Source organism: Cryptomeria japonica, chromosome 5 (assembly GCF_030272615.1).
Source record: "Cryptomeria japonica chromosome 5, Sugi_1.0, whole genome shotgun sequence".
NCBI lineage: Eukaryota > Viridiplantae > Streptophyta > Pinopsida > Cupressales > Cupressaceae > Cryptomeria > Cryptomeria japonica.
The window spans coordinates 623,325,696-623,353,512 of record NC_081409.1 but is presented as its reverse complement, the minus strand read 5'-3'; the positions used below and the strand labels follow the sequence as shown (position 1 = coordinate 623,353,512).

Below are 27,817 nucleotides of genomic sequence, written 5' to 3'. Positions count from 1 at the left end.
CACTAGGTGAAGCAACAGACATAGGTCCACATAAATCAAAATGAACAAGTGCTAATTTTTCTTTAGCTCTACTTTCACTTTTATAAAATGGACTTTTAGTGTTCTTACCTAAAGCACATCCTTTGCAAGTATCATCATGAAATTGACTAAGTTTAGGCATACCTTTGTCCATCTTCTCAAGTGAGGGAAGTGCTTGGAAGTGTAAATGACCAAACCTCTTGTGCCATAGTTCGCTGATCTCAAGAGCCTCATGAATGAGAGCTTAAACAGGTTTGGCTGAAAGCTTGTATAAGCTATCATATCTATTACCAATGACATGAGCAAATTTAAAACTAGATTTCTTAGGCCACGCAAGTACTCTGCCCTCAGAAAATGCTAATTGATAACCGTTATCTTCGAGTACAGAAATGGAGATAAGATTCCTTTTAATTCCAGGCACAAATAAAATATCACCGAGATGTAGAGAGATACCGAAATCTAAATTTAATGAAGTAGTACCGAAAGCTCTTACCGAATATCAGCATCATCACCAATTACCACATGAAGATTGGATTCTTTCTCTATCAAGTCTAAAAGATGCTCTTGGTAGCTTGTGATGTGTCTAGATGCGCCACTATCGATCAACCATGTGTTGTAGTCAGTCGGTACATTGTGTGACAAGGCAGAGATGAAGAGGAAGTCTTCATTGTTCTTCTGTTCTGCAACCTCATTGAGATTCGGTTCTCCTTGCTTGAGCTGATTTTGACATTCCTTCGCATAGTGACCAAATTTGTCACACCTGAAGCAATGAATGCGTGAGAGATCTCTTGGCTTCTTCCTTGAATCATGACTTGTTAAAGGTATGAAATCTCTATTCCTCTTGAAGTTGCCCTTCTTCCAATTTCCACCTTTCTTCTTGACTGATTGGGTTGCAAGCATGTGATGATCTCCTCCATGAGAGTTCCTAATTGCCCCCTTGGCAGCCAGTCGAGATTCTTCTTGGATGCAATCTCCCCTCAACCATTCAAACTTGGGAAGCTCAATCCTCATACTGATTCCTTGAATGAATGGTTCCTAAGCTGGAGGAAGACCATTGAGGGTAGTCAAGGTAAGATCGTTGTCTTCAACTTCCTTCCCTGCTGCTGAAAGTTGATCCTTTAAACCAGTCATTCTCATGAAGTAGGAAGTGATAGATTCCCCTTTCTCCAATCAGATGTGGGATAGCTGATTCCTCAAGGCAAGAATGTGGCTAGTGTTGTTGACTTCATACATCTTCTCCAATGTGCTGAACATCTCTCTAGCAGACTTCATCTTGGAGATAGATGACACAATATGGTCTTTGACAGAATCAATGATCAACCTTCGAGCTTGAAAATCTTTCTTCCATTCTTCCTTTTCTTTTTCATCAGTAGGTTCTTCAGCATCCTTGCTAACGTATTCAGCAAGATCATTCAAGGCCATCATCATACGAACGTTCCAAGAGGTGTAATTCGCAGAACCTTCCAACCTGTCTTCAGCCCTAAGAGAAGAAGCCATGTAGTCTAAAGCTTTGAATAGTAGGTTACACTGAAAGACGATAAAAGATTGACAAATCTGATCACAACTATTTACGAACCAAGCTCTGATACCATGTTAGTTTTTAGTGATCAGACTAAAATGTAAATAACTGAAACTGAAAATGCAACACATAATAGTACAAAACAACACAAGAACAACACAGTAGTATCCTGGGAAAACCTCCCTCTTGGAGGAAAAACTGAGCAACAAGATTCAGATCAGATTATATTAATGTCAAGGGATAGCCAAGTACAAATTCGCCCACTTAGGGCATGAACAAACTGACTTACCTGAATCTTGAATTCTGATCCGAATTTGACTTGTCCTTCAATCTGATGATAATCGCCACCCTTGACTGGATTCACACAGCTAGGATGAATTCACTATTCTCCAAGGTAAGTTCGCTGACCCCAGAGTATAATGGCAGGCCCTCAAGGTGTATTCAGTGTGTCTTGAATTGCTTGCAGATCAGATCACTGAATTGGATGAATGCATGAGTGTTGTTTCGAATGGATTACATCGCCTTGTTTATATAGGAGATACAAGTAACTTATTTGCCTTAGTCGGCTATAATAAACTTGGTGCCAAAATACAATAAATTCAAACTCTGTTTACAAGTTACATGAATAGTTCTTGACCTATCATGTCATCACAAGTTACATGTTGCCTTAGCATGTTACACCCAAATAGGACCAGTCTCATATTGTAATCGCTTTAAGTAATTAAATTTTAATTGCCACTAGGCAACATTAAAATTTAATCAAGTATAATCCGAATTGGCTATTTATTTTCACCAATTTGTAAGTGTATGTTGTGAAGTCTTGGAGAGTGTTAAATGCAGACTTTTGTGAAGATTCATTTCAGATTCATAAGCGTTAATTGAAAATCATATTGCAGATCTAAGTGGAGATAATTTATAGATTTGAAAGTAGAGTTTTAAGGCAGATGTTGGTGTTGTAAATAGCTTTTGAAGGTGATTTAGGGCAGATCCAATAAGAGGTCACAAACATATTATTATATCACATTTTGAAGGTTGGTGCTTTCTATTTTGAGAGGGTTGGTGCCTCTCTTTCAAATAAATCGATGCCTCTTGTTGTGTTGGTGCTCAGTGGAGGGGATTGGTGTATCTTGCGGGTTGGTGCCTACAAAGTTGTAAGAAGTTTCCTTTATAAGCAATATGTTGCATGTTTTTCTTTTGCAAGGGTTTCCATGTAAATCATGTGTGCATCTTGTGCTCTAAATTGTTAGATCTTACTTTTGTGGATGCGTTGATTATTATTTTGTGATTGTTAAAGTTTATAAATTGAAAAGTTGGTCTCAGTATAAGTGTGTGTGTCTCTTCAATTGGTCTAAGAGAAGGTTCCTTTGAAAAAGACTAACTTCTTGAAGGAAAGATCTTAAGAACACACATCATGAAGGTTTCTCTTTAAACTGAGCCCCATTGTTTGATGAGAACAACTATGCTTTTTGGAGTGTAAGGATGCGTACTTATTTGATGGCTCATGGTTTTGATATATGGCAACTTGTTGTGAATGGCTATATGGCACCATCTACACCACCTATAGATCAAGCCGGAAAGAGGGCAAGTGAGAATAATGCTAAAGATATGAATGCAATTCTTAGTGGCCTAACTGAATCAGGATTTGTTAAAGTCATGCGTTGCACATTGGCGAAAGAAATGTAGGATAAGCTTCAAAGGACTTATGAAGGAGATGACAAAGTGAAAATGGCAAAGCTTCAAATCCACTGGAGACGATTTGAAAGTTTGAAGATAAAGGATGAAGAGAATATTGCTGCCTATTTTCTCTGTTTCAATGAAATCATAAATACCATCCATGGTATTGGAGAAAAGATTGAGGATGAAATTTTCATGCAAAAAGTATTAAGATCTCTTCCCATGATATTCAATGCGAAAGATTCTGCCATTGAAGAAATGAAGAATTTAGACACCTTGAAGATGGACAAATTGCATGCCATACTCATCTCATACGAAATGAGGATAGAGAAAGGAACAACATCAAAATGAGAAGCTGCCTTCAAAGCACGAAGAAGAATGAAGAACAAAGGCCTATATGAAGTGAAAGTTCAAGTGATGAGGAAGAAGCTAACTTTGTAAAGAAATTCAAGAAACGATCTATAAAGCACAAAGGTTAGCATACTCCTAAATTCTTTAATTGTGCTCATATAGGTCATTTTGCTGCCAAATGTCCATAGGTTGGAATTGATAGCAGTGAAGAGGAAGAAAAATATAGTAAGAGAAAAGGAAGGAAGCATCAATATAACAAGAAAATGCACACTTGAGGGAAGCATGAGTAAAAGAACCCTTGAAGATATAAGAAGAGCCTATATGTTCAAGAAAGCAATAGTTCATCCAAAGAAAGTGACGAAAGATTCTCCAAAAGTGATAGAGAAGAAATTCTATTTTATGGCCATAGAGACAAAAGAAGATGCACCGAAAGGAAAAGACAAAGAAATGGAAGAAAAGGAGCTTGAAGGAAAGGAGGCAACCATAGCAGATCTAGAGGAAGAACTTATTGTTGCCCTATATGAAACCAAGAGCGTCAAGAAACATAATTCAAAGCTATAGGCTCAAGTTAGAGAAGACGACGAATCAAAGACGAAGCTACTTGAGGAATTGTAGAAGATGATTGTGGATCTAAAGACTCAAGTTGAGGAGGCTAAACGAATTGAAGAAGTCGTAAGAGATTAGCTGAAAGCAAGGGAATAGGATTGCAAGAAGTTAGAACTTGAAATCATTTTTGAAGAAGTTGAGAAAATACAACTTCAAAGATCCCAAGAGCACCTGCAAGCAAAATACCTATCACAAGAGAGGATTGGAGACAAAAACACAATAATGGCTCTGAAGAAAAAGATTATCATTTAGAGAGGGAATTAAATAAAAAGGTACAATACAATCCTTATAAAAGGAGATTGTGCAACCCTAAAGGTGTGCAACCCTAAAGAAACCCTAAAGGGATAAAGTGTATTTAATAATTATTAGATACCTACAATATTATTAAACGCCTAAGTTTAGCTTAAGCGTAGAGTATAATAGACTAATAATTAAATAAATAATTATTAGCTAATACAAGATAACTCTAACACCCCCCCTTAAGATGAACTTAGGGAGGAGCTAAAAAACTAAATGCATGAAGCAAAAAATGCAACTACTTGATGAAGGCAAATTTGGGTCCCGACAACAAAGCCTTATGAGGTACCCAAGTACAAAAGATCTCTGTAAAGCGGAGAAATATAGAAAACCTCATGGGAGAAAACTCTACTCCAAAAAGAGATGGAATACAAGTGAAGGACTGAATAAGCCTCCAAACAAGAATGTTCCAAAAGATAAGAACAAAAGAAGAGCAGAAGAGTCACTGAAGCATGAAGAACCTGCAAACACTGTTGAAGAATAACTGTCGATCTGAAGAACTTCCTCTTAAATAGAAGGTGATCAGGTAGAGAAGACTATAATCTGCACGAGTGCCCTCAAATAACACTACTCGAATTAGATGGCAAACAAAGGCAAACGACTGAACTCAAAGATACAGATGGCAAAAAACACCAAAGTCTGAAGAGTTGATCAATCGAAGATGGAAGGTTGCCTCCAAAAATAGGAATGAAAGAGTGTCCATATGGTAAATGATCCATCTCACCAAAATGCATAGGTAACTAGCCACTGCATCCGCCTAGTACCTAGGAACAAATACTAAATACATAGCTCACTCCAACGAACCAAGGAAGCATTAGAACCAACAACCAACAGGAGAAACCCCCCCTAATGTTGACAAGGGAGAGGTGACAGGTACACTGAAACTAAATGCCAAGAAAAACTGAATGACGAAGAACCAGGAACAACGAGAGTGCAACAGAAAGTACAAACACATATAAAGGCTAGTGTCGTGGAAGGAACACTCACTTGACACACATCATGAGGCTAATGTCGTGGAAGGAACACTCATGTGACAAAGGTAGATGGCAAACAAGGGCAAACATCAAACCCCCCCATGGCATGTTATAATGTAGTGTGAGTACAATAAGGCACAAGATGTGCAAGATCCCAAGTATGCAAGGCATAGCGACACTTTATCTCAATGCGTTTGCAAAAAAGGAAATGCTTACAAAATGATGTATACAATGCTCAAAAAAGACAAAGGTTGGAAATACATGAAGAACAACCAACAACAAGTCATTCCACCCAAACGAGAAGTTTCCAGGAGCTCAAATGTCCAAGTAATTCACTAGACTGTGAAAACACAAAAAACCGAATAAAATGTACCTAGAGTAAAATCTAGAAAAAGTGCATGGATGAATGTGAAGAGCTCTGAAACACCGTCCCAACGCCACTAGAATCGCAAAAAATGGAGAAACTGGTGAAAAGATATGAGCCAGGGACTGAAAAGAACACCTTTGACTTCAAATGGCTATAGAAGGTACCAATAGAAAAACTAGGCGATGAAACCCATAAATGTGGAAAGTAGATGAAACCCACAAATTTGGAAAGTAGACGAAATCAACTTTCCAACGATATCTAGTTTGCCGAAAAACGATATCGTATGCCCAAGATATGGCCAAAACAAAAAAAACCCTCTTTTAGGGCACAAAGAGGGCCTAAAGGGGCCATTGTGTAGTCCGTATTGCTTATTGTATTGTTGATGTCAACATTATGTCATGCTGATGTCAGCAGACGAAAATAAAATATCTCTTAAAAAAATGATACCATGAGATCCCACGAGCACCTGCAAGCAAAATACTTGTCACAAGAGAAGATTGGAGACAAAAACACAATAATGGCTCTGAAGAAAAAGATTATCATTTAGAGAGGGAATTAAATAAAAATGTATAATACAATCTTTATAAAAGGAGATTTTGCAACCCTAAAGGTGTGCAACCCTAAAGAAACCCTAAAGGGATAAAGTGTATTTAATAATTAGAAATACCTACAATATTATTAAATGCTTAAGTTTAGCTTAAGCATAGAGTATAATAGACTAATAATTAAATAAATAATTATTAGCTAATACAAGATAACTCTAACAATTTCCTTAAGGAAGGGATTGGAAAATATGAAAGAACGGCTAGATCGAAGTGTGAAGTTTGATAAAAGTACCAAAATGTTAGATGATCTTATCAATGCACAAAGATCACCATTCATCAATACAGGCCTCGGATTTGATGAAAATCAAAAGAAGAATGTTGCAAGTTTTAATTCTCCAGATCTACCAAAGAAGATGGATGATGGAAAGCCAAAAAATTATTTTGAGACTTTCAAAAAGAAAGAGAACAAGGAGGAAAATAAAAAGGAGGAGAACAAAGTCCCACTGAAAAATAATCCACCTCCAAAGATAAACAAGGCTAGCTACAAAAGGTCATTTTCTCAAAGACAACCACCACGCACAACCAGGTTTCAATATTCTTTAAATGGTTATTGCTTTTCATGTAATCATTTTGGGCGTAAGGCAGTAAATTGTAGAGTTCGTACAAGGAATTATTTTGATTTCACCGAGAGGAACTATGATTTATTCGTCCCTCTTATGGATTATAATGTCATATGCCGTAAGTGTAACAATTTTGGGCACATAGCAAAGTTTTGCAGAAGTACTTTTGCTGAGCCTTTGAGACAGACTAAGGAGGATGTTTGCGACAGAAAAAGGATGAATCAAACAAGGTCTGAATATTGTCAAATTTTTGAGTTATTTAATTGCTACAAGTATTTCTATTATCTGCACACTTATTCTATAAAGAATTGCAAAAACACAAAACAAAACACACAAGAAAAAACAAGGCAGAACAGGGCAGCATACTACACAGTCCGACTTAACTGAATGACATGTCTTTTTTTGTGTGGTTGCATCAGGGTTCATAGTCTGTTGAAATGGTAAGAGTGCTTCAACCTATATGCGTATTTGGCACCAATGCCTCATCGACTGTTCTTTGTGTTGCTGCAGTAGATCCTCAGGCTGTAGAACACAAACAAAGCTGCAAATGAAAGCAGAGAACACACATTTCACAAATATGCAGTTGCTAGGCCAATGTGCTGGCAAACTTAATACAAAACAAAGAAGGACAAATCTCTTTAGATGATGCAAGATTGCTTGATCTCTAGGATATTCTTGCATTAGAAAACCCTGGTGAAAATTTTTGAGAGCTCGATGCTCACAAAAGCAGCTTCACAGAAGACTAATTTGGCCAGCCAAATGATTGATTAATTAATTAATTAGTCTGAGCAGTAATTCCATGTATAACTCTCTCAAATGTTTTTGTTTTGAAAACTTTTTGCGTTATGAAAATGCATACTAATTCTTTAATTGCGATTAGCCTCCTATAGTTTTTGGGTCTTTATAAAATTTAATACCCGGGTACAAAGGCATGTAACAGAAATATTCGTTTTGTATGATAAGCTGGAATATGATACAGTATCCCTTTTTATGCTTGATTCATTGATTTGTTTAAATCTAGATCAATTTTTTGTAGGTACCTAATATTTATGTGTTTTGCAGCTATTTTTTGCATATATTGCAGGATGGCTTGGTTATGCATTTGATATCAATGACACAGGAAATCGACAATGCCTTAATGATGCATTAGATCCTAGGACCTATGCTCCCCAGCTGCTGCCATTGCTATTACTAGGTCTTTCAGATGAGTCTACTGATGTAGCAGAAAAAACGCTTCACCTGGTGGAAGGTGTTGGAGAACTGTACATGAAGTTTCAGTGCTCTGGTGAAACTGACATTGGAAAGGTTTGTTTCTGTTAAAAAAACATGTACCCCTTCATCTTATGTTTTTTTAATGTTATGGCAATATAAATTTTCGTAGAAGAAATGTCTTTTCAAAGATGTACTTCTAATAATTGTGACTGTACAAAACTGCTAAATGTATACAGGAAATTTTCAGAAATCTAGACACTATAGTTCTTATGAAACTATGCTTGTTTTTATGAATTGTAAAATAACTTGCTTAGAGAGAGAGATTTACCATGAACCCAGTAGATAATTGCAATTCTACTTTTCTAAATCTGCTTACTGCTATATCTGATTAATTAAATATAAGAATTAATAATAAAGATGACAATGCATACGAGTAAATATGGCTAAGTAATTTTGATTAATAGATAGAATGCTATGTGGGATGATCATAAGCATTGACTCTCATATCTTCCATTCTTATATTAATGTGGTCATCTTTGCTTAAATACAGAAGCCTTTTTTTTAATAAATGAGTAAATGGTTTCACTTTTGTAGTCCCTCGTCTCTGGCTATCAATAAAAAAATTAAGGAAACAATCTAGAACTAGGGAGCTACCTAATATTTATAGAAACCTAGGATATTGAGTAAAATTATGTTAACAAACAAAGACTTATATACGAAAGGTAAGAATAAAATTTTCAGAAGGTATCTATGTCTTAAGTAAACTTTACTGAAAATGGGTGAGCTCATTACAGAAAGAAATGAGGAGTTGAACATAGATTTATAAACATGAAGCCAGACTTTTATGAAGAAGTGAAATCATCAACATTTTCCATATTGGAATTTCATTCATAAACTCTGGCTATCTTCTTCGTATTGGGGCATTTATATGTAAGGTGGCCCAACGAGACTTTTTTAGCTGGCTTCTTACATTTAGGTTAATCTTTTAATTTATCAAGGAGTTTATAAACTTCAAAAAATTTATTTTGTGTGCCGAAAGTGAACTGCTTAGAGATATTATGTAGTCAGTAAACTGTAAAATATACTTAAAGGGGCTAAGGTGGGTATATTAGATCATAGTTCATTATTCTTACACGAAGCTGTGTAGTCTTACTTTGTTGCCCCCGCCAGCATCCTCCAAGCCTGTGTTTAAATGAGAGCTTTGGAACAGAGTTTGGAGATCCACCAAAGTATTAGCTAGTGTAATTCTGCAAGTTGTTGTAGTGCAGACTGTTGGATGAGGACTAATTCAGAAGGCACAGGGACTGTTTTCACAAAATGCTTCATTTAAATGTAATTTTCTAGCCCAAGAAATCTTTAGGATGCACAAAATTGGCTTGTTGATAAAGCTTAAATGATGTTTCATAAAAATAGTTGGTGGGAGTAGGGCAACCTTTGATAGCATAACTTCTGTGAATAAGGCAATCTTTGACAACATAACTCCCGGATGCACTGAAATGGGAGCTTTGAATAGATTTTGGAGCTACCTAAAAAATATTTTAATGTGGTTTTCCATGAGTTACTTTTGTCAAGGCTGACTTGATTTGTATACTTACAACAGGCATTCTATTAAAATAATAATGTAGTGTTTCTATAATGGTCATCTTAGTCTTAGTCATTTAGTTTCCTTTTAGGATGTTTTCTTTTGTGTTTCTATTCTCGATCATTTTCATTATGGAAAGATCATCTTGTATTCTCTATTTAAGGAGCCTTCATCTCCTTTGTAATTAATACCATAGTTGAACTACTCGCGACTCGGCTCGACTCGCCAAGCCCCTAGGAAAAAAACTCGGCGAAAACTCGGGAAAAACTCGGAAAAACTCGGCGAAAAACTCGGCAACTTAAAAACACGCTTAAACTTAGTAAAAAACGCATTTTTTTTGCAATTTTTAATGAGAAGATGCATCCAAAGAGTCAATAAATGATAACACAAAAGAAACAAGCTGATTCTAGATATATTTAAATGCAAAGTGTCTACAAAATCGCATCCTCATGAGGAATGCTGATGGCTGGAAGCCTGAAGCAAAATAGTAAATTACTAAATAGTTTTTGTAAAACCAAAAGTAAATACATCATCACAAATTACAATTACAACTTCCTCTTCCCAGCTCTAGCAAAAACATGGGGAGAGGTAGAACTAGAGGGTCTAGACTGTCTAGTCGTATAAGTCTGCTGTGGGACTGGGCGTGACTGTGCCTCCTCGCTCGGTATGGTTGATTGAGACTCATTTTCCATCCTGGATGAAGCTATGTCTCCACCTGCCTCTGGCACTGGCAATGAATCCTCATCCTCCTCAATGTCATCCAGCCTGAAACCAAATCCACCCCCCTCCTCCATAGCCTGCCTCTCCAAATCAGTGATGTCAGTGTCGGAAAACAATGGAGGCTGCTCCTGTGATGTCCAATCACTGTAAGGATCTATATCATCCAAATCAATTGGACCACCTTCTAGTTCCTCTACCTTCTTTACGCACAATCGAAGATTATATTGCACGTAGACAAGGTCATTGAGCCGTTTCTGCGCTAACTTGCTCCTCTTCTTCGTGTGGATTGCTTCAAACAAGCTCCAATTGCGCTCACAATTGGATGAACTGCAAGGCTGACATAAGACTCTGAGGGCAAATTTTTTGAGATGTGGGGTGTTTCCACCCCAATTTTGCCACCAAGCATCTGCAAACTAAATAAAATGGAAAAGTTAGAAAGCAAAGAGAAAAGAGAAAACATAATTTATCAATCATTTTAGTCTTTAGATCCCAAAATCCAAATGGCAAATGTTATACCTGGGGTTTGAGTGGTTCTTCCTCTCCTAGCCAGCTCTGAAGAGAATAGCTTACCCCTTCCTCCCTCATAATTTTGGAGCTCACTCACAATGAGGTCTCTCTCCTCAACATCAGGTACCATCCTCTCAATGCATGTACTGAGGCCCTCCATGACTTCTCCATTCGAATCTGAGTAAGAACCCCCGAACCTAAAACGAGGGTTGAAGAAGTACCCTGCTGCATGAATGGGTTGGTGGAGCTGATTGTTCCACCTCCTATCAACAATTTCCCAAATGGGATCAAATTTGAGCCTATCCCCCTTGTAGTAATTTTTGATAGACTCTTTGGCCCTATCCATGGCCTCATAAAGATATCCCATTGGGGTTTTATCCCCATCCACCAAGCGAAGAACTCGAACCAAGGGCTCTGACACCTACAATTGAAAAATACAAATTACAAAAAGATCAAAATTTAAATAATGAAGTTACAAATTAGTAATGAGACACTTGAATCAAGAATAACTAAAATTTAAAAATTAAAGTTTTGAAGTAACAACCTTCACAATCTTTGTAGCCCTTTGTGCAAATTGGTTGTCGAAGACTATGCATGCGACAGCCTCTCCTTCAGGCTTCTTTGAATAAGGTGAGTTAAGCCATTCTCCACTCACAAACATTTGTTTCAAAGAAGTCAATGCAGCAAGAATGCTTTGCAACGCCAAGAAAATCGTTGCAAACCTTGTGACACCAACTCTCACCAAATCTTTCCGTTGCGTGTGTTGTCTCATCAAATTTAGGACCCAAGGGTGATTGTAGATATATTTGGTGATCCTCCTTGCATCTTCCACAACTGGAGTCACCCACTCAAGTTTTCCTATGTCCTCCAAAAGAAGGTCAAGGACATGTGCTGCACAAGGTGTCCAAAAAAGAGTGGGGTGCCTCTCTTGGAGGATTCTTCCTGCAAAAGAAGAATTTATTCTTAAGAAATATGCAACCAAGTAAAACAAAGCCCACAACAAATGAGAATATTGCTAATGCCTAAAGGTGATAATTCAAAAGGATTCTACCTGCTGACACATATGCTGTTGCATTATCTGTGATGATTTTCACCACATTCTCTACCCCCACCTCCATGATGACACGCTCCAACATTCCAGCCAATGTTTCTGCATTTTTCACCTTGTTGGAGGCATCGACAGATTTCAAGAACACTATATTGTCCTTGCAAGCGACCAAAAATTTGATGATGGTGCGGTTCTTGCCATCTGTCCACCCATCAGAAAGAATGGTGCAGCCATAATTTGCCCAATCAATTTTTTGATCCTCCATCACTTCTCTTGCCCTAGCAACTGCATTTGTGAGCAACCTGTAAGTGCAAAGTGAAATTAGGTATTAGTACACAATTTTGATTTAATAAACAAGAAATCTAAAAAATAATTAAAAATGAAATCAAGTGGACTATGTAGTAATTTACTAACCTCCCACTCAAATCCCTGCGAGAAGGGGCCTTGTACCCCTTTCCTGAAACTGTCATAGCAGTCACCAAATTCAACCAATAAGCATTCTCCGCCACATTGAATGCAATGTTGTTGAAGTACCAAAAATCAGCAACTGCAATGTCAGTTTTCTCATGTGCCTCCTTATTCCATCCACTAGCCTCTAATGATGGTTGTCCTCCAGGTGTGTTTCTGGGCACAAAATAATCACCTATCGAACCTGATCGTTGTGATGGAAGTGGAACAGGGCCCCGGCTAGGTACTCTACTAGAGGAAGCAGAAGCAATGGGCGAGCTGATGGTCGGTTTGCGGATACGTGGGCCACGCCGAGAGCCCACTATGCCCTCAAGTGCTTCTTCTTCCTCTTCAAGGTCAATAGAAACACCTTGAGATCAGCTATGGCTGATCTCATGGCTAGTTTTGCCCTCTCCCTTTGCAGTTTCTTCTCTTCCCCAGCTGCAAGTAAGGCATTCATTTGTCTTTTTATTTCTTCATTGGTCCCAGGGCATGCTCTAGCATCATGCCTATCTATTCCTGCAAGGTGGTATTTGAGGCGGTTGATGCCTCCATGAAGTATTCTCTCACACTTTATGCATATAATTGACCCAGGATCGGGGCCCTCATAGGCATACCTCCATGCCCCATCTCTAGCACCTCTAGGACGGGTGCCTATAAATCCAGATGGGCATGGATCTAGTGGCCATTGCTCCCTTGCCATGATTAATGCTTACTTAACCTACACATACAAAGTGCAAAAAAAAATTAACATTTTAGTTAAACAATTTAGCACTAAGCAAACTATCTACATTAGTTTAAATAAATTTAGACATCATTCGAAGTTTTTTTTAAAAAAAATTAGGGTTTGAATTTTTTTTTGAAAACTAGATTCTTCAAAAAAATTGTGAAAATTCAACAAGAATTGTGTTAAATCTTGTGTAAATAACTTAGAAATGATTTAGACTACCTAGGAATCATTTGTAATCAATCTAAATGCAACAAAAAATAAACAAATTGTTTTAAAAAAGCATAGAAAAAAAAATTAAAAAACTTACTTGGAATCTGATTTTCCCTTCAAATCCCCTTCAAATCCACTTGGAATCACTCAATAACCACCCCAAATCACCTTCCAAGCCTTCCAAATGAGTTTCCCCTTTCTCAGCCCAAAACATAATTGAAAAACAAAAAACAAATAAGTTTTTAAGCCGTTTTCGGCTGTATAGAAAACACGGGCGAGTTTTTGGCAAAAACTCGCCGAGTTTTTGGCAAAAACTCGCCAAAAACTCGGCGAGTTTCCTGGCGAGTAGAAGTCGTTACTACTCGCCAGGGTCAAAAACTCGGCGAGTTTGTCATCTATGATTAATACATTGAATTATCATTCCATGGTATCATAGTAGGTAAATTTTTTTTTGTGATGAGTTTTTTGGATAATAAAATTCGTGGGTATCTACCTGAATCTATCTCCATAAATTTTTTGAATCAATTTTTTTATGAAAAAATCGTAGGTGCAATTCGAAGGGTTTTCTTTGAATTCATAGGAAGGGTTTGAAGAAAAATTGCGGATTGTTCCTTTGCAGAATCGAAGGTGTATTTATTTGCAAAAACATGGGTATTTTTTCGTGTTTTTTTTGATTGATTTCTCTTTGAAACAAAGTCGAGGATTTCCAGTAGAAAAATAAATCACGAATTTTCTTTTTGTGCAAGGTCTTTGTCAATTGTGGCATTTTATCAAAGTTTATTCAAAGGTTTGAGCAATTGTGGAAGATCGTGTAGGCTTCGGGCATCTTTTTTTCCCTTTTTGGTTTGTGTATGTTTCCCCGTGTGATAACATTTATTTCTACTACAACGGGATTGGAACTGTTGACATGGCTAAAATCGCATTGCTACGACTCCATCCGGCCAACGTACAATAGAATGATCTCGCCGAGTATCCTATCCTCTCTTGAGATAAGGAAATCCCTAATGCTGTTTCAATTGATTAATGGGGGACGACCTCAAGGTTTCGATTGTCAGGTCTTGATTGCGGGATAACTCAGTGATCGATGTGTTTTGCCAAAACTACCTCTTTAAGCCGAAAACAATGAAAAATTTAAAGGCTTTCAAACTCACAAATTGGCTAAGTAAGCCGATATTTTGAGAAAGAGTATGAAATCGTGCATAAAGCCTAAGTAAGCCGAAAAAATCTTTAAGTCTAACATCACGAATTCTTTTACAAAGGTAGAAAACTTCAAAAGCTTCCAAATCTCACATTTTCTTTAGAATTCCCGAAATCACTAAGAGCTCTCAAAATCGGCACTTAGGCCGAAATTGCCAGGAACAACTAAACTCGCAAAGGGAGCTAACAGACCAAATTTCAAACAAAGGGAATCACGCATTCTGGTCTTTTAACCCGAAATTTATCAAGGGTGTATTAAAGTGCTCCAAGATTGTGCATTTCGAACTTTTAGCCCGAAATTGGGAGGTTTAGGGTGAACTAAAAAGACCCAAAATCCCGCATGACGGCCTTGAGATCCGAAATTTTAAAACATCAAAACTCGCGAAATTTCAAACGTTGGGATAGGAAGCCCGAAATTCAAATCAATAAGGGCGAAAATCGTGCAAAAATTTCTTATGGCCCGAAATTGTCATGAAGGGGGATTTCGACGTAAAATTAAAATCGTGCAAACTGACTCAATAAGCCGAAATCACTCAACGCTCGCAAAATACCTCAAAACCCCAATTCAAACAAAGGCTCACAAATTGGCTTCATAAGCCGAAATGTGAGGTTTTACAAAACTCTCAAAGTCATTTAACTCGCCGAAAACTTAGGAAAGAATCTAAAATCGCACAAGGTGACCTTTCAAGTCAAAAATGTCGAAAACATACAAAATGACTTCAAACGGTAAAGAGTCCATTCACTCAAAACGTCTTAAAAGGCCGAAAAATGAAAACTCTTAAAGCATGTTAAAAAGACGAAACACTAAAGCTCGTGCAACGACTCCCAAATGCCTCTATTTTGCCAAAAACGAAAAAGAAGTCGTTATAAAATCGTGGTGCATACTCTTTCGTTTACCCTAAAAATCTCCAAGGCACCAAGTCGCGCGATAGACTCTTTTTGCCAAAAATCTTCAGGAATCATTCAAATCGCAAAGAACACTCACTTGGTCAAAGGTTCTCAAGTCTTCATGATCGCGTGAAGATCATTCCAAGCTATTGAAAATTTCCAAATAACTGCAAATTGCGATATAACATCTTTGTTGTCTTCCTAAATACTCCAATTGCCTAGTAAAATACAAACAATAACAAATAAAGTAGAAAACCAAGGCATTTTAACTTGAAGTAGGTAAATCTGTCAAAGGGGTCGAGTTGCCCAAAATTTGACTAAAGAGACAAAGTATTAAAAAAGTAACACTCTCGTTTGACCTCTCAAGCCCGAATTTTGTCTAAGTCAGAGAATAAATCAAGAGGACAGAGCGAACTTCATGTAAGAAGTGAAAGATTCAAAAGATACATCTCACAAAGAACTTCTCGAGCCAAACGTTAGAAAACTTAATATTTGTCAAATTTATTCAAATTGATTGATTAAAGGTGAATTTGCTGTTGGCAGGAAAACGACATCGGGAAGGGCTAGAGCGTCAACCTAAAGCATAAATCGAAGACCTGATCGCAATCAGGGCCGAGAAGCGAAAATGCAAAGAGCAAGATCAAAACAACATCAGGAGGAGCTAAAGTGACGACTTAACACTAGATTGGTGTTAGGGGTAAATAACGTATGTTAGTAAGAATAATATTTATAAGTGTGTTATGTTGTGTTTATGTTTATGTTTGTCACAAAGAGGTTCCCATCGGGTAGTTGGGAGTTGGTGACGGTTGGCAACTTGACCAACTGTCGGGTCTTTATATTGTTTGGTTGGAACCTCGGCAGGGGAGATTATGTATGGACAATTCTGGACACTAGAATAAAGATATAACTTTTCTGGTCTAATTATTATCACAGTCATTTATGTTATGATGTACAATCGTTCTGTTTCATGAATACTTGGTACGTGCGGGAACTACTGTGTTATCTGATTATTCACCAACCATACATTTAGGACTAAACATTTTGGCACCGTTGCCTGAATGAACCTGGAGATAACTATGGCAACAGGCGGAAGCAATTAATGGACCGACCATTTAACCAACAATTAATTGTCGTGGATAGCGACACACATGAAGATCGTACCGCGGAAGAGGAACGAGAGGATCAGTTGACGGCAGACTTAGTGGAGTTGTGGGACGTGTCGGTCACGCAGTATGTGCAGCGAGAGGCGCAGGAGAGAGCTGTCTCGGAAGGCACGGTACGTGGTGAACTCACTGTCAGCACCCCCGTCTTTGACCTACTCTGGAGTATTCCAAGGTTGCTAGAAATTTGATTGCACTCCAAGACCAAAGGGAGGAAACGGTAAAGGAACTTCGGTGGCAACAAGTTCTCCGACGGTACGAGGAACGAAATCGTAGGGAGGAAGAGGAGAGGGAGGCTAGTGGGCGCTGTACCTCTGGCACTTGATGCCCCTACGGCCGAACAAAGACAGACATACCACTGCTACCGAAGGAGTAGACGAGGGAACTGTATGGAGATCTCTGCACATAAAAGAACAGGCCGACAGGAGGCGACAACTAAGGGAGGTTGCCGACTCGAGGAGTCCAGAGAAACACAGTAGAAGTCGGAGTGTGAGTCGGAGTCGTAGTTGGGAGAGGCAAAAACCGTGTATGTGGAAGGAGTTGGCCGAGGTCACCAGGAACCTGCCACTTCCAGACGTAGCGGAGGAAGATCTTGCCGACCAAGCCCCACACTTGATGTCAAAGTGAAGAAGACTCCAGAGTCGAATCACAAAGCACCCAATCGGAATTTTCCGAACAAGGAGAAGAGGTGGTATGAGACCTGCAAGAGGAAATCACCACTATTTTTGAAGCAACGTTGTCTGGCATTAAAAATTTGTCCTTGTCAGAGGGCATCAAAATAGGAAGGTCAGATCCGGAAACCCCGGGAAGAAGGGGATTATAGAAGCGAAGGTGACCAAAGCCTGGTTGACAGGGGCCCAACCAGACCAGGAGCGTACGGTACCTCCCGGACACATAGTAGCTTCTTGACATATAGCCGTTTCCAGGCATTGCATAAAACCATACAGAAAAGAACAATGGCACACACTCTGGAGAAGCAGAAGCTCCCAATATTCATGGGCGACGGGTCAGAGGACCCCGTACGACATTGCAAGACATGCATCACCATCTGGGAAGCAAATGGCCAAGATGACCGGGACTACTGGGTGAAGGCATTCTCGACCACTCTGCGAGGAATAGCTATTGAGTGGTACACAGACCTCGATGCTCAGCATAAAACGTCCTGGAGCAATCTGAAGAAGGCCTTCGAGGAAGAATTCAAACTCCTACGGGATGACAATGAAATTGTGGCAGAAATTTACAACACCAAACAAGGAAAAAACGAAAGTGTGTGCGCATATAACAAAAGGCTGAGGGAACTACTTAACAAAATGGAGAACTAGCCGGTGGATGGCGTCAAGAAGCGGTGGTTCATGGAAGGATTGGTACCATCCTTGAGAAGGACGATGAAAGTGGTCCCTCCGCCATCGTACGATGAAGCATACAACCGCACCATGGATATTGAAAGTGAAAACAAGACATCCTGGAGGAAACGACGGGTGAGCGATGGTGATAGCACAGACGAAGGCAGTGATGGGGGATCCAAAACTGTGCAAGCACTCTAGAAGGATATGATGAGGATGATGGAGCTAAAAGGTGACAAGGAAAGTGGTAGGGAAGGAAAAGAACTATGGTGTACTGACTGCAAGACTGAAGGACACACTAAAGGAAGTTGTCCCCGCAAGGTTTTCTATGACATCTACCAAGTAATGGGACATTCCACTAAGGAATGCCCGTACAACTTGAAAGCACAGAGCACACAAGTGCTCTACGCCCAACCGGACCAAGCCACACCATCGGCGACACCTCCGAAGCCAACAACAAACTCTAACGCCTCCCTTGGAGGGTACAAAAACAATCGGCGGGGTAACAATAGATCCAATAATAACACACCAAGGAGCAGAATTCAATACAACGGGAAGGGGCGACCCATGATTCAATGGAGGAAGTGCAACGAATGGGGTCACTTTGCTTGAGAATGCCAAAACGGAGGTGATGCAGGAAGTTTGCTGTGCAGATGGTGTGGTCCAGGAAATCACGAGGACATAGATTGTCCAAAGCGAAAAGGGGTGAACATGCTCGATGTGGAGGGATCAGGAGAAGATGTACTGGCAATCACAAGGTTGCAAAACAAGAAATCCATGTACTTGGACCCTCGCATAGAAAAAGAAAGGCTCCAGGAGGCAAGGGCGGATATAGAGCGGGCGATGGCTGGAGAGCGGAGGGCCTTGCACTTGGCTGTCGATACACCAGTCTGGTCGGAACCAAAGAAAACTATCATCAAGCAGATGTTACAAACCACAATACCCGTACAGGTGTTTGACCTTCTACAGACCATGCCACAGTTAAGGATGGCTCTGACAAATGTAATCGGGGACACTACCCTCGGTCAGGAACACCAAACGATGGCGAAATCTAGTACGGACCTGGTGAAGGAATCTGGTACGGATGCCATGAATCCTATGCTACTCGCGGTGGGTGTTGGATAGAAACCCATAGTAGTAGAGATGGATATAATGGGACAAAAGCTTACAAACACCATTGTTGATGGTGGGTCCAGAGTCAACGTACTACCGGAGGAAACTTGACAAAGCCTCGGCAAGCCTACACTTTGGCCACCAACCTTCCACCTGGTTGGTGCGGATCAACACGGTATCAAACCCCTCGGTACCCTCATGGCACAAAAGGTGGTAATTGGGACGCAACAATTCCTTCTAGATTTTGTAGTCATTCCACTGGAAAGGAAAGCGTACGACACTCTTCTAGGAAGGGGGTGGCTGATCATGGCCAAAGCTAATCACAACTGGAAAAGGAATACGCTCTCAATTGAGAGTGACGGTTATAAGTATGTAATTGATCTAAGGAACCAGTCCATTAGCAAAGAGCTCGCGTCATCGGACTCCGACTTAGAAGATTCAAATAGATGGGAGTGGGGTTTTGAAGGAGACAGAGGAGGGAAAGAACTCGACGAGGAAGGAGTGTTGGAACTGGACGGATGTTCAGAGGATGGAACCAGTTCACTGGCGAGACTTTTTCATTGGCAAATGGAGGACTATGAGGTCTTCCACCCTGAGTGTCACATGCTTCAAATATGTGAGATAGGAGAATCAAGCAGCGGGATGGAAGAACAATCCTTTCCCCTGGAGTACGGTAGATACCAAGAGGGAATGACACGGATGGACGACATGCCAACCCACCAGTTTGAACCGGATAAACCCATCAAGTACAAGGAACGGGGTGTGGAGAAGGTTAATATGGGCAATGAAGCAGAACCATAGGTGATACTAGTAGGAGATGACTGGAACCCCATGCTAAAGGCAACAACCTTCAAGATATTTCTGGAATATAGAGACGTCTTTGCCTGGACCTACAAGGACTTGAAGGGGGTACTGCCAGAGCTATGCGTGCATCGCATAACCCTCGTACCAGGAGCCCAACTGGTACGAAGGAGGCCGTACAGGATGAACAAAAATTACGCAGCCAAAGTAAATGAGGAGATCAATAAAATGTTAGAAGCAGGTATTATATTCAAAATGGAAACTAGTGACTGGGTTTCTCCAATAGTCATCTCTATAAAAAAAGAGGCTAATCAGATAAGGATATGTGTGGATTTCAGGTATCTAAATGCAGTAACCATCAAGGACCCATTCTTGATTCCATTCACTGACAGCATTCTCGAAGAAGTCGTCGGGCACGAGATATACACATTTCTGGATGGATTCTCCGGGTACAATCAGATAACTATTGCGGAAGAAGATAAGTTGAAGACCACATTCGTGGTGGAGGAAGGAGTGTATGCCTATAATTGCATGCCCTTCGGGCTATGCAATGCGCCCGCGACCTTCCAGAGAATAATTTTGCACATTTTTGACAAGATGTTAGTAGGGAATTTCAGAGCATTCCTGGATGACTGGTCGATTTTTAGCGATTAGGACACACATTTGAAGGCTTCGGGGGAATGCATGGAATGATGTCGAAAGGCTAGGTTAGCCCTAAATCCAAGGAAATGCAGGTTTATGGTACCACAAGGGAAACTCCTGGGCCACATCGTCTGTAAGGAAGGATTGAAGACAAACCTAGACAAGATAAGAGTAATTGTCAACATGGAGAGTGCAACAAACGTAACAAGGGTGAAATCATTCCTCGGCCATGTCGACTACTACCGGAGATTCATCAAAGGCTTTGTGTAGGTGTCCTGGCCCTTAGATAAGTTGAGAAGAAAGGGAGAGCCGTTCGTGTGGGGTACAGAGCAGGAAGAAGCCTTCAAAGAATTGAAAGACCGGCTAGTGAGTGCACCGATATTGGTATACCCGGACTGGAACAAAGAATTTCATGTACACGTCGACACCTCCAACTTTGCAATTGGTGCTACCCTTGCCCAGGTAGGGGCGCAAGGACTAGACCATTCCGTCTTCTTTGCAAGCCGACTCTTGTCAAAGGCCGAACGAAACTATAGCACAACGGAGCGAGAGGCACTAGGGATGGTGTACGTAGTACAGAAGTTCCGGCACTACTTGTTGGCTACATCGTTCACATTTTATGTGGACCATCAGGCACTAATGTACCTGGTGAATTAACCAATCATCCAAGGGAGGGTAAGTCGGTGGCTACTGCTCTTACAGGAATTCACCTTCACCATTGTCGTACGGCCAAGGAAGTCCCATGTAATAGCCGACCAGCTATCAAGGATCAGATTAGGGGAATCTACCGAGGGAGTAAACGAAGACTTTCCAGATGCAACTTGTTCCAAATTGCAATACTACCAACCTCGTATGAAAAGATAGGCCAGTACCTATCTACCTCCACATTTCCAAGCGAGATGCTGTCAAGGGAACGAAGGAAGTTGGCACCGAAGAGCAAAACCTTCCAACTAATTAATGGGCTTTTATATAAGATGGGTCCCGACCAAATCTTGAGGAGGTGTGTCATGGAGGAGGAAATTCGTGGTGTACTAAAGGAGGCACACGACAGATTAGCAAGCAGACATATGGGACCAGATGCAACCGCCAGGAAAGTGCTTCTGGCAGGTCTATGGTGGCCAAATCTAGACACCAACGCTCGAGAGTGGGTGATCAGATGCAACACTTGTCAACGAGCAGGAAAACCTCTCAAGAGGGACTTCATGCCTCTCTTTCCTTCGCAGCCGTAGGAGATATTCGAACGATGGGGTTTGGACTTTGTGGGACCTTTGAAGCCAAGTAACCTACACTGGTGCAAATATATTGTAGTTGCCACGGAATATCTCACCAAGTGGGGAGAAGCTAGGGCCTTGCCGGATAACACGACTCTGAGTACGACACGGTTCTTGTCCGAACATATTGTCACCAGGTACGGGATACCACTCCAAATCACCAGTGATAGAGGAGTGCACTTTGTCAATCAAGTAATCCGTACCATGACCTTGGAATTTAAAATATTCCATAACCTATCCAGTCCGTACTATCCCTGCGCTAATGGACAGGCAAAAGCAACCAAGGTGTTGGTATCAATAATCTACAAATCGTGTTAGGTGGAACAAGAAGACTGGGAGGAAAGACTACCAGCCGTGCTATGGGCCCACCGTACAACATACAAAGTCACTACCGGGCATACCCCGTTTTAGCTCATGTACGAGTAGGAGGCAGTGGTACCAGCTGAGTACACTGTGCCGAGCCTTCGAGTGGCGGTAGAAAATAGACTTGGGGACCAAGAAAGCTTGAATGCAAGGCTTGATGGTTTGATAAAGCTGGATGAACGAAGATTGATGGCACAATGGGCAACAGAGGTTGCACAATGCTGACAAAAGCATTGGCACGACCAGCATCTGCAGAAGGCCAACTTCTGACCGGGGCAGTCAGTTTTGAAGTATAACGATCAGAACGAACTTCGACCAGGGAAGTTCAAGGTCTGTTGGCTTGGACCCTATAAGATTAGAGAGGTCGGTAGGATTGGAACAGTAAAGCTCTTGACTCTGGACAACAATCCGATTAGAGACCTGGTGAACGGTTCCAAGTTGAAAATCTATAGGGAAAGGAAAAAACCTGTGATTGAGATTACCATGCTAGGATACGCCACGAGAGGGCATTGGACAATTGGTTGAAGCAAGGAGGTCGAAGAGGACCCGGTGGTAAAAGGAGAACCCTATCGGAGGGATGATGACTGGGCGAAGCCTTTGGCGGCCATGGAAGAATGACTTATACCAAAAAGGGTGGAAGGTGTGGCGGTTCCCAGGATCCACAAACATCTCATGAATGTGTATTTCGGGGACCCAGCTGTGTGGGTGCGAGTTTCAGGAGATTGGAAGAAGCGGGCCCCATATGAAGGATCTCGAGAGGGATACGTAGCATATGACATTGATGAAGAAGTAGAAGCCTGGAGGAGAGCTGAGAACATAAATAAAGAGGAGCCGGTGGACCTAGAGGAAGAGCTCGACTTGGAAGTATATGGGGTAACCCTAGGCCCATGTTTAAAAATGGTGCTGAAAACAAAAGACCTATTCGTCATCGCTTCCGAAGCAGGCAAGGTAGAAGCCGGACCTAACTCATTGTACTGGGTGATTCCTAATCTGGCTGTGCCACCAGAGATTGACGGAGAGAGAGTAAAATGGTACCAACAGTACGGGGATCGCTACATTGACGACTGCTACAAGGGTGTGGGACCCGCCCCATTGGTGGACAAGATATGGGATCTGGAGTATGTAGGGACGTGTTGTGCACAAGAATGCTACAAAAGACTACCACATATGTGTACGTGGTTACACGACTCAGAAATAAGAATGAAGATGCCCAACAATGCCTCAGGGGTAAAAAGGAACAACAGCGGGGATGAAGACTCCGAACAGGAACCAAACAAGAAATGGAAGGAAGACAGGGTGAGGAACAAAGAAACAGGGAAGAAATTGGAAAGAAAAGCAAGGTAGGGGGTCAGCAAGAAGGAAACAAAGGAAACAGGGAAACTCTTCAGCTGCAAGAACGAACACAATAAACTGGCCAGTGGCTTACAGAAGGCCAACTAGAGGGCACAATCAGGCCAAGGGATACCTGGGTAAATTAAAGGCAAGGAAGCTAATATTAAAAAGCCGTGTCAGATAAAGAAAGTAAGACGACTGCCAAAAAAAGGGGTCTTAAAGGGTGAGGAGGAGAAATACAAGAAAAAAGCAAATAAGTCCAAGTCGACAAGTATTAAAAAATTGAAATATCAGGCAAGTATAAGCAAAAAACAGTAGGGAAAAATTAAGATTGCTGAAAAGACAATTATTTTATGTTAAGTTAATAAAACATTTTTACCTAACCCTAACCCTGGCAAAGAAAAGTGCTTATAAAAGCCTCCACGAGACCCCATTAGGCACAGCGCAGGGAAGACAGCAAGGTGAACCCGACAGCCAGGCGAAATTGAATAGACGGAAGCAAGCAACACATCGTACGGACCAGTTGTACATGCCAATTGTATGGATGCAATACATCGTACGAACCAATTGTACAGACACAAAGGCAAACCAGGAGTTGATAAGTCCGTATGGTGTATGGATTACACAGACAGGAAAACACGAGTGCCAGGAAGTCTCATTGTACAGTGTACGGGTTGCAGAGAGGTGCCAACAAAGTGTACCGTACGACGTACGACCTCCATGTACGGACACGCCAGAGAACGAAAGTCAGCGTATGACATACGAAGCAAGAGGGTTGGAAGCAAGTTTGTACCGTATGTGTACTGCGTACGGATTGTGGAGGAGTGCCAGTGAGTGTCACCGTATGGCGTACGGTATTACCGTACGGACACAATCAAAAGAGGAACCAAACTTCCACCGTACGATGTACCGGCCATACATATGGGCATGGGCAAGGGAATTCGCCTGAGGAAGAATCCGTACGGTATACGGTATAAGGAGGGCAAGCAGAGAAGTGTACGACGTACGACAACAACACCTTGTCCATACGGTGGGTAATAAATAGACCAATTAAGCAGGCAGCATGTAGGTATAAGAAGCAAGGGGGTTGTCTTGCAGAACTCGATAGGGAAGCTGTACGGTAAGGAAACTGTGAGTGATACAATGGGCCGTACAAACTGGCGAGACAATCTTTCCGACAGTTATAATAACGACCAAGGAAGGGGCAAGGGAAGAAGAACGGAAAAAGGCAGTTGCAGTGCAGCCATGACTGCCACAGAGCTCGCCAGAAGCAAGAAAACCAAGAGTAGACCAAAGACATCGAAGGACTCAGAGGGACTCATGATGGCAAATGTAGCATTTGAGAGTGTGACCGATAGTGAATGCCGTACCTGGTGGGAAGAAAACCCTCCAGACCATGTGACGAAGGAATCTCTCAGGAGGGCACAGGTCGATCACGCCGTCCAAATGCCCACATTCAACATTAAGGAGTTCAAGCCAGTCCTGTGAACCATGGTATCGGGCTATAATCCACAGGAACGAGCTTCAGTCACTCAGTTCCATGGGTGTACAGTGCGAGTTTCGTTCAAACCTGAGGATTTCAGGCGGGTATTTGGTATATCGGAGAAAGGGGCATCTGCAACCGAACCAACAAAAAAACTCACCAGGGAAAAGAAGTGGTTGATGGATTTGGTGTGCAGAGACGACTTGACAGAGGAGCAGTGGAAAAGTGCCTGGGCCGACAACAGAGGAATGAAGCGTGCATTTATTGCACCTGGTGAATGGAGGATTTTAATGGACCTGGTCAAAAGTCGCCTTACGGGAGCCAGCCGGGCATCTGACATAGCTATATGGATGATAGGATTAATGAGTGGGATCAGATGTGGGAAGGTGTACAATTGGGGGCAACTCCTAGCAGAACGAATCCACGACTTCCGGAGACTAGAACACAAAACATTCTACATGTGCCATCATGCTATCAGCTTGTTCCTAGATGCCGTACGCCTGCAGGTACCACCAGAAGTATGGGGGACATTTGAACCACGCGGAAGGGTAGAACCAAATAAACCCACCATGTACTACTATATCCACCTGGACACCCTAGGCGACACAGCGCAACCGACAAGAAAAAGGAGGAAATTGGATACATCCATGGAGATTGAAGAGGTTAGCAGCGCAGAGGATTCGAAGGAGGTGGAAGAGACGGAAGAGCAGGAAAGCGGTGATGAGGGGTTCCATTTGTTAGGACACACAGCTGTGGAGGAGGAAGAGGAAACAGAGTCGTGGCAGCAAGAAGAGGAAGAGGAGGAGCAACAGGGAGGATTGCGGGCCCAATGGAAAAGTATGAGGGTAAAATTCACACCCTCGAAACTATGCTCGGCACACTTGGTACCTCAGGAGGCGCTTGCAGTAGCCAGCCCAGTGGGAGATGTACGACCAGTTGGGGTGCTGTTCCAGAAAATTGGAGAAGGGGAACCACCAGCACAACGATGGGTATACCTCCTACTACGGCCACTACAGGGACGCCTCCTCCCTCTTCTCGGTCTAGCTATGTTTTTATAATTCAGTTTCTCTTGTCTGAGTTGTCTGGAAGACGACTACGTTTTTGGGGGGGCTAATGTTAGGGGTAAATAACGTATGTTAGTAAGAATAATATTTATAAGTGTGTTATGTTGTGTTTATGTTTATGTTTGTCAACGAGAGGTTCTCGTCGGGTAGTTGGGAGTTGGTGACGGTTGGCAACTTGACCAACCGTCGGGTCTTTATATTGTTTGGTTGGAACCTCGACAGGGGAGATTATGTATGGACAATTTTGGACACTGGAATAAAGATATAACTTTTTTGGTCTAATTATTATCATTGTCATTTATGTTATTATGTACAATCGTTCTGTTTCATGAATACCTGGTACGTGCGGGAAATACTGTGTTATCTGATTATTCACCAACCATGCATTTAGGAGTAAACAATTGGAACCAAGCGTTGGAAAGCGTGCCACCCGGACAACAAGCTAAAGTCCATCACCGAGATCAAAGATCGAAGAACACTCCGAATGCAGCTATTATGCATTCTCAGGAAAAATGCACATCTGGATTTAATTCCAGAAATTCAGTTTGGAAAACTGAAATTGTTTATTGTAAAAGGCTGCCTATGGGCCCCACCTAAGATATTTTAAAACAAGGGGACATAGGTCAGTTATGTTCAACTACTAGATTGACCGAATTAATGCCAAACAATGATAGGTAGTTGAGATAGTGGTTGAAGGGATAACTGAAAATTGAGTGGGCATGGGTTAAAGCTGCTAGCTTCTGGAAGGCAAATTGCAGCCCTTGGATGGAGTCAATCCTGGCCATCGGTTCAAATTGTAAATCTATAAAAGCCAGGATGCCTCTCATTGTAAAGGGTTAGAATTTTGTAGTTAGAGAGTTTTGTAGTTAGATTTTAGAAGTTAGAATAGGTTAGATTTGAGGAATAGCATAGAATGCTGAAGAAATTGTTATAATAGGCAGCTGAAATCAATATATAGACATTGATTCGGTGTTTATCATCTTGTTTTCATTCTGTTTGCATGGTTTCTTTCAGCTAGTTAATTTTAGAGTGTAGGGATTTTAATGGTGAAGTGTGGAGGGGTATTTGATGCATTTCTAGTTCATGCCATTGGGGGTCTACTGATTGTAGGTCACCATGCATGGTTAGTTTGAACCCAAACTGTTCTTAGTTCAACTGCAGGTGTTTGTCTTAGGCTGCACCAGAATTGGGTGCCTAAAACGAGTGTCTCCGGTCTAAAAATCCTTCATCCCTTGGAGCTTGCACCATTCTTGTCTAGTTGTGTGGGTGTCTCTGGCAAAACAAGAACTGATTTATTGAAATCTGTCTACCCGCTGCATCAACTGTGATCATCCTTGTCCTTAGGTCTCCTAAACCCTTCCCTTTTGATTTTATTTCCTAGCTCGAGAATCGCGACAGACCAGCGTGTTGCAAAACGTAAGTCCCCTTATGCTCCCACCAAAACACATCGATCAACGAGTTATCCCGCAGTCAAGACCTGACAATCGAAACCTTGAGGTCGTCCCCCATTGATCGATTGAAACAACATTAGGGATTTCCTTATCTCAAGAGAGGATAGGATACTCAGCGAGATCATTCTATTCAGCGTTGGCCGGATGGAGTCGTAGCAATGCGATTTTAGCCATGTCAATAGAAGGAATCATAGGTTTTGGTTATGGGTTCTTTTATGTGATCTAAGTTCCTTCTTTGCAATGGGTTTTTATTGATGCGCGATCGTGGACATTTTGTTTTTC

The 27,817-nt window shown here is 41.2% G+C and overlaps 1 protein-coding gene across 6 annotated transcripts in view; it reads left to right on the top strand.

Annotated features, from left to right (window-relative positions):
• Nucleotides 1–27,817, top strand: part of LOC131063777 (uncharacterized) — a 287,839-nt gene that overhangs the window by 113,839 nt on the left and 146,183 nt on the right. For all 6 annotated transcript variants that reach the window (XR_009111129.2, XM_057997712.2, XM_057997713.2 and 3 more), the window contains exon 8: nucleotides 8,034–8,276. Coding sequence is in view for 5 of the 6 variants with exons in the window: in XM_057997712.2 (XP_057853695.1) it covers nucleotides 8,034–8,276 (243 nt within the window). In the remaining variant the exon portion in view is untranslated. The remainder of the gene's footprint in view (nucleotides 1–8,033; nucleotides 8,277–27,817) is intronic.